The sequence below is a fragment of the Brassica napus genome, chromosome C1, assembly GCF_020379485.1.
Source record: "Brassica napus cultivar Da-Ae chromosome C1, Da-Ae, whole genome shotgun sequence".
NCBI lineage: Eukaryota > Viridiplantae > Streptophyta > Magnoliopsida > Brassicales > Brassicaceae > Brassica > Brassica napus.
In genome coordinates this window covers 24,105,958-24,114,210 of record NC_063444.1, presented here as the reverse complement: position 1 = coordinate 24,114,210, position 8,253 = coordinate 24,105,958, and the positions used below count along the sequence as shown (strand labels likewise).

General features: G+C 34.8%; 1 protein-coding gene across 1 annotated transcript; it reads left to right on the top strand.

The window, feature by feature from the left end:
• The first annotated feature begins 258 nt into the window (after positions 1–258).
• Positions 259–4,094, top strand: LOC106373545 (uncharacterized protein At2g29880). Its single transcript, XM_048745867.1, has one exon. It carries the CDS (start codon positions 1,065–1,067, stop codon positions 1,614–1,616), a length of 552 nt encoding a protein of 183 aa, XP_048601824.1. The 5' UTR covers positions 259–1,064; the 3' UTR covers positions 1,617–4,094.
• The last annotated feature ends 4,159 nt before the right edge of the window (positions 4,095–8,253 follow it).

Below are 8,253 nucleotides of genomic sequence, written 5' to 3'. Positions count from 1 at the left end.
TTTGTATTTAAAGTTTAGGGTTTGAAGTATGATATAAGGTTTGGGGTTTAAGGTTTGAAATACTCTTTGGCAGGGTTTATGTCATCGAATGGAAGCTCATGTAGATTAGATATAAACTTTGAAGTTTAGGTTTTATGGTTTCAGGTATAAAGTTTAAGTTTGGAATATGGTGTTTGAAGTTTGGAGTTTAAGATTTGAGAGTGAATTGTGAAAAGATTAAGGGGGTGGTATTGGATCCATGAATATAATTGAATTTGAATGAATTCATATGTAAAAGCTTCTGCAGTATTTTAAAAGAATTGATGAGATTTTAATGCATTGATCCAATTCTTTTTATGATGGATTTTAAAGAATTATACATAAATTTGATAGAATACTAATTCCTCTAAATTCTATGAAATTGATGAATTATATATTTTAAAAATTTCACGAATAAATATTTAATATTAAAACTGAAAGAAAAATAATAATAAGTACTACAATATTTTATTGAGTGTAGCAATTTTATTATAAAATCATAAAACTAATAATTAAAATCTATGGATCATCTTAACTCGTAACATCTCTCCACATATCTTCTGCTATAGTCTTTCTCCAAGTATTTGCATTTTCTCTATCTTGCTCTTGTGTTCCTAAAGGCTCTTGAACAACTTGATTCGTAGTCGTTGCGGATTGTTGAGTGTCTTCTTCAGCAGGAAATTCACCAACATCTGATCGGCATTCTTTACGAAGGAAGTTATGCAACGCTGCACATGCTAATACTAATCCAGTTTGTTTTTTGTAAGAAAAAGGAGGTGCAGATTTAAAAATCGCAGACCTCGATTTAAACATTTCAAATATCCTTTCGATCACATTTCTCAAACTAGCATGACGAAGATTGAATAATTCGGACGCAGTGCTAGGATCACGTCCTTGGCCAGTCCATTCTTGTAGATGGTATCGAACACCATTTCATGGAGCCAAAAAATTGACTCGATTTGCAAAGCCACAATCAACTAGATAGAATTTACCTAAAATGTATAAAAGATAAATATTAATAATTGTTAGACATGTAATTTATAAATATGCAGGACAACACTTTTGAAGATTTTGAAGACTTACAAATTGTTTTTGAAAGTGCTACAGCAAGGGGAAACAACTCATTTGGACTCGGTGATGATGCAAATGCTGAAGCTTTTGAAGTTGAGAATGATGTTCAAGAAAAAGAAGATGAGATTCATACAGAGAATGTCACTGAAACCAATGAAACCACACGTAGAGCTTCTAAAGAAAAGTTGCCTTCTAGGAAGAGAGCTAAACCCAATGGTGATGGAGATGCATCAGAGTCAATTAATCCTGGTGATCGTTCTGAAAAGGTGCTAACTGAAATGATTGGAGTGAGCACTAATATCATGAACCTTATGCAACAAAGAGAAGAAAGACATCAAAAAGAAGCTGAAGAAAAAGAAGCTGAAAAGAGAAAGAATAATGTTTGGGATGCAATCAAAGAGATTCCTGACTTGGAACAGGATATATGCTATGATGCAGTAACTAAAATTCATAAGTTGAATATGAAAGACGTATTTCTTAGGATGAAGGTTGAAGAACGCTTGGGTTGGATACGACGTAATGTTTAGGATATTATTTTAGGCTTTAGCTATGCATTTAATTTGATTTGAATAATCGTGCTACTAGCAGTAGTCTTTCTAGTTTCTTATTTGAAATAATGTCTTTTGTTTTCTTCTAATAATAAAGAGTCTGAGCTTTTTTATGTGCCATACTTGATCAATTTCATAATAAAGAGAAACATACGCAGTGTGAAATCAATATATCATTCATATTTGCAAGTAAACAACATTTGTCGTAGTATGACATTGTGTTCTCTTGATAAGTTCCTGGTGTTATTTCTTTAATATAAAATCTTTTGATTTGTTATCATACTATCCCCTAAAAATAGTGTTGGTTGTAGCTGTAGTCAACAATATCATACTAGCCCTTGAAAATAGTTTTTATTGTTGTCAACTAATAGCATATAATCCCTACAAAATAGTACCTACATCAATTTTAAAATTTAGAACTTAACGTTACATATTTCCTATATAACCCATATATCAAAGTCAAAAATCAAAAGTAAAAGAGAACCTCGACAACCAAATTTCAGTTTCTTAAAGATTCATTTTATAATCCTTGGTTATTTTTTCATGGATCAAAATTTCCACGAAGAAGAAGACATCATGATGGATATCGATCAAACAAATAATGATGATTTTGATGCGAGTCTATTTCTTATGGTGGTGATGGTTGCTATCGGAGCTCAGTTTCAAAACTCAAGAAAGCGTATCATGGGTCAACATTTCATTGAACGTCCACTTCGTCGACCAGTCACAAACCTTGGAGAACAATACATACAAAAGGTATTAAAGGAAGATTCTCAACATTTTCGGGTGTTGTACCGTATGTTTCCAGATGTATTTCTGAAGTTATCCAGTATTCTGAGAGAGAAAGCTGGTTTACAAGACACGAGATTCATATCTGTCGAAGAGATGCTTGCAATTTTCATGCTTACTGTTGGGCAAAATTCACGATATTGCTCAGTAAAGGATACATTTAAAAGGTCCAAGTTTGCCATAAGCACTAGCTTTAATCGTGTTTTGAAAGCTTTACTTGTCATAGCTCCAAGCCAAATGGTGAAACCAAATGGTTTAGTTCCTATGAAAATTAGAGAAAGTACACGATTCTATCCATATTTTAAGGTACATTATTTCATCTTTTGTTAAAATTTTCTGCTATTTCAACTTTGTTATTTTTTTTTAAAAAAATGTGATTTAACCTTTCTTTTTAATTTATTTCAGAATTGTGTAGGGACACTAGATGGTACACATATACCTGCAAGGGTAGTTGGACGAGAGGTGGCAAGTTATCGCAACCGAAAAGAAACAATATCACAAAATGTGTTAGCTGTATGTAACTTTGATTTAGAGTTCATATATGTTCTTAGTGGATGGGAAGGTTCAGCACACGATTCAAAAGTATTAAATGACGCTTTAACTAGAAGAACAAACAATTTCCAAGTACCAGAAGGTAAAAATTTACAATTTATTTATAAATTACATGTCTAACAATTATTAATATTTATCTTTTATACATTTTAGGTAAATTCTATCTAGTTGATTGTGGCTTTACAAATCGAGTCAATTTTTTGGCTCCATTTCGTGGTATTCGATACCATCTACAAGAATGGACTGGCCAAGGACGTGATCCTAGCACTGCGTCCGAATTATTCAATATTCGTCATGCTAGTTTGAGAAATGTGATCGAAAGGATATTTGGAATGTTTAAATCGAGGTTTGCGATTTTTAAATCTGCACCTCCTTTTTCTTACAAAAAAACAAGTTGGATTAGTATTAGCATGTGCAGCGTTGCATAACTTCCTTCGTAAAGAATGCCGATCAGATGTTGGTGAATTTCCTGCTGAAGAAGACACTCAACAATCCGCAACGACTACGAATCAAGTTGTTCAAGAGCCTTTAGGAACACAAGAGCAAGATAGAGAAAATGCAAATACTTGGAGAAAGACTATAGCAGAAGATATGTGGAGAGATGTTACGAGTTAAGATGATCCATACATTTTATTTATTAGTTTTATGATTTTATAATAAAATTGCTACACTCAATAAAATATTGTAGTACTTATTATTATTTTTCTTTCAGTTTTAATATTAAATATTTTATTCGTGAAATTTTTAAAATATACAATTCAAAAATTTCATAGAATTTAGAGGAATTAGTATTCTATCAAATTTATGTATTCTCCTTTAAAATCCATAATAAAAAGAATTGGATCAATGCATTAAAATCTCATCAATTCTTTTAAAATACTGCAGAAGCTTTTACATATGAATTCATTCAAATTCAATTATATTCCTGGATCCAATACCACTCCCTTAGGGTTTGGAATATAGTGTTTTGTGTTTAGATTTAAGATTGAATATTAGACTTTAAGATCAAATTTAAGATTTGAAGTTAAATAATAAAAAGATTAGTGTTTAAAAAAAATCAGTTAGAGATTAGGGTATATGGTTAGCTTGGGGTATGATATATTCAGTGTCATATAATGTTTTCTTTTAATAATTTTTATATTAAACTGTATTTTGATGTAAAGTTTAAAAGTTTAGATTTTTTATATTAAGTAGATTTTTGGATGAGTGGTTTCAATATGAAGTTTTAAGTTTAAGGTGTAAAATTTTGTGAGTTTAGGGCTGACATTATAGTGTTTTAGGATTAGATTTAAGATAAGACTTTGTGATTAAATTTAAGATTTGAAGTTCAATAAAAAATTAGAATTTTAATATGTTTAGTTAAAGTTTATAGTATATGATTAATTTAAGATTAGTTTTAACTTTAAAGTTTAGAATAAAAGTTTGAGTATGACGGTTAAAAGTTTAGGATATTGATTTAAGATTTGAGATTAACTTTTAAAAATATTAATTTTTAGTTTATATTTAAGATTTGATGATAAAATTTTAGAGTTTAAACTTTTTTTTGTTTATAGTTAGGGATTGTGGTTTAAGTTTAGAGTATGGGGGATTTAGGATTTGTTAAAGGAAAATAAAATAGAGTGAGAGGGAAAGTGAAACAAGAGTGAGAGGAAAAACCAATTATTTCCCGCTTAAAATCGAACCAACGAAACATAGCGTTTACATTTTCACAAACGCTATCTAAAAGTAGGAGGTATGTCAACCATAGCACAATCGAAAAAAACGCTATGATATTCTGCTATTAATACCCACATTTCCTGTAGTGCACTGCTTCTCGAGGATGACAGTTTCTAATTAGATTGTGATGGTTCACAGGACAATAGTATCACAAGAAGTTACACTAGACTTGGATTATTAAGACCGATGAGTTGTTCTTGACTAAGCCTATAGTATATTTACAATGCAAAGGAGAGAAGAAAACAGTGTTCCTGATTTGAAAATATTAAACGTGCTTTCTATTTTCAGAGGCTATGAATCTTGGTAGGTTTGTATTTCTCTTTCGAAATGGAGATCAGTCGTGAGACAGCTGGTTTCTTGCTCATTTTTGTTCTGATTTTTTATAGCTAAAGGAAGAATTTTCGACATCGGTAAGGTTTTGTTTTTTGTTTTTTTTTTTCGGTCAATTGTAAGGTTTTGTTTTTTGTTGACCCAGTGCAAAAAGAGCTGCCTCTTTCCTTCGTTCTTATATATTGTCCAATGTCCTTTGGATTGAGGTTTTTTACTGCATTTCTCCATTATAAAAGGCGACTAGATTATAATAGGTTGCCTTATTTTTAAGGTCATTATCATTACTGTCTTTGAGATATATCTGTTTTGGTTTTGCTATTTTCAGCCACTAACCCAACTTTAACAGAACAAAACGCAAGATATGTGGAATATATGAGGAAGACATCTTTAGATATGATACATTTCATGAATGGGATTTATGTCCTTCTGATTTCACAGCTGACACACACGTCTAAGAGAACAAATTCAATGCTACTTTTCTCCGCCATGGAGCTCCCAAGTCAGAGGTGGTGAGTTTCCAGAACCAGTACATCTTGAGCAGTCTTTAGGATCATTTCATTGCAGTGAAATACTATCTCATCCGACTAAAACAAAACCCTTCCATGTGTTTCTCTGTTCCTTCTAGCCTTACAGTTGAATTATGTTCCCGAGGTGAATGTGATAAGGAACATCACTTGCCTGTTTTGCATAGCTGAGCATCCATCCCTGAAATTGTCAAAGATCTCTTTTAATCTCCAGCATCGGCTGCAGAAGGTAAATCAGTTTTCTTGGACAGTTTATTTTGAAATTTTTGTTTCCACACTGATGACCGAGAATGATCCACTTGGGATTATCCAAGAAAATCAAGAACGTGGCGCCAAAAATGTATTTGAGAAAGCAGAAGAGGCGCCAATCATGTACATCTTGTTGTTTCCGGTCTTCTTAGCATACAACTGCTCCAGCTTCTTCCACAAAGAACGAGCATCTGTCTCAGTCTCAATATGATGCAACACATTATCATCTACCCACTCCCTTATCAACCCACACACTTTGCGATGCAGCAGCTTCCACTCTTCATCCGTCTTCTTCTCAGGTTTCTTCTCCTCGAAGACTGGAACATGGAATTCTTTAACAAAGAGCAAATCCTCCATTTTGCCCTTCCATAGATGATAGTTAGCACCATTCAAGCTTATCATCCTGCTCGTATTTTCCATCATTCTCACAATCAACAATAACCCGAAGTTATCAAACCCAAAGCTCTAAAACCAGAAGCTCTGATACCACTTTGTTGGGGAAAGCGGACACGAGGCGCAGCGGAATGTAGCAATCGTGTTTCCCCTGAACTTGTGAGAATTTGAGAGAAAAATACTTCGACGATAGCAGGATATAATATAAGCAATAACTAAATGAGACAAGCACTTTTTACGTGGAAAACATCCTCGATGTGAGAAGGAAAAACCACGGGACCGTAGTCCACTCAACAATCCACTATATAAATGTATGTGAGTACAACCACTTCCTCCCTGTTCAACAACCTGAACAGAACAGAGACTCAAGCTACAAAGAGCTATCTCCAACACAAGAACAACAACGACAAGAGAGCAACACAAAGCTTCAAAACCAGCAGAAACCAAACGACCTCAGCTCACAAGGATTCCGGCAACCAGAGACTAATTCCACCGTATAAATCCAAGATAAACCAGTCAACAACACCTCTGCCAAATTTCAGCTCAATCAGAGAAGATCTTACCGTCGGATATACCAAACACTCAAGACAGCACTGCTAAAGAACTGTGACAACCAGCTTCACTAAAACCCAGACAACAGAAGATCCAACCGTTGAAATCTAAATCCCTTCAGTGAACCTTTAACTCACTGACTGAAGAAGCTTCCCACAAAATATCAGCCCGATCAGGATCCGTTTGACCCTCAAAATCTGCCTTGACAAACCCAGACGAAATTCTGCATCCTTCCCTCTTTTCTCTCTTTTGTCTTTTTGATTCTTGTAAGTCTTTACATAAAAAATTAGGTCAAGAGACTATATATATGTGTCTCACTAACCCTAAGAACCTCTAAGGCCCAATACTAATCTCATGGACTAATACCAATGGCCCAACTTCCAAGTTTGGTTATCACCAACCAAACCCAATGGGTTTCCTCCATCTAGAAGAAACCCAACAAACTCCTCCTCCGACTAGGTGGAGGAAATAGCCATTCCGGCTATCCCTCGGCATACTTCAAGCTTCCCCCTCGGCAAAGACTTTGTCATCATATCAGCTCCATTATCATTCGTATGAACTTTCTCAAGTTCCACTTCCTTAGAAGCAACCACATCTCGTATCCAATGATACCTCCTCTGAATGTGTTTTGATTTCGAATGAAATGTAGAGTTCTTCCCGAGACAGATGGCGCTTTGACTATCACAAAGCAACACATGTTTTCTTGCTTGAAACCGATCTCTTCACAGAAGTTCTTCATCCACAACAACTCTTTACAAGCTTCAGTTGCAGCAATGAACTCTGCCTCAGTGGTAGATAGTGCAACACACTTTTGCAGCCTTGACTGCCATGCCACAGCTCCACCCGCAAATGTTACCAAGTAACCCGAAGTAGACTTGCTAGAATCAACATCTCCAGACATGTCAGAATCAGTGAAACTGACCAGTAAAGGCTTCTTATCCCCAAATGTAATCTTCAGATCAGAAGTCCCTCTAAGATATCTCAAAATCCACTTCACAGCATTCCAATGTTCTCTTCCTGGATTGGAGATAAACCTGCTGACAACTCCAACGGCGTAAGCTAAATCCGGTCTTGTACAGACCATGGCATACATCAAACTACCCACTGCAGAAGCATATGGAACCTTCTCCATATCTTCCTTCTATGCATATGTCTTCGGACTTTGTTGACTGCTCAGTCTTAAGTGTGGAGCAAGAGGAGTACTCAACACTTTAGACTTGTCCATGTGAAACCGCTTAAGTACTTTTTCAATGTACTTCTCCTGAGATAAGTGAATCAGCTTCTCACCTCTATCTCGAACAATTCTCATACCAAGAATCTGTTTCGCTGGACCCATATCTTTCATGGCAAAGGACTCACTGAGCTGCTCTTTCAGCTCCTTAATTTTGTCCATGTTCCTGCCCACAATCAACATATCATCGACATACAGCAACAAGATGATAAAATCATCCTCACCAAACACCTTCACAAATACACAATGGTCTGAATCAGTCTCTGCATAACCATGCTCC

What these genes read in the sequence shown, in the direction of transcription:
- LOC106373545 (XM_048745867.1), top strand. Translation starts at nt 1,065, where the DNA reads ATGCAGGACAACACTTTTGAAGATTTTGAAGACTTACAAATTGTTTTT.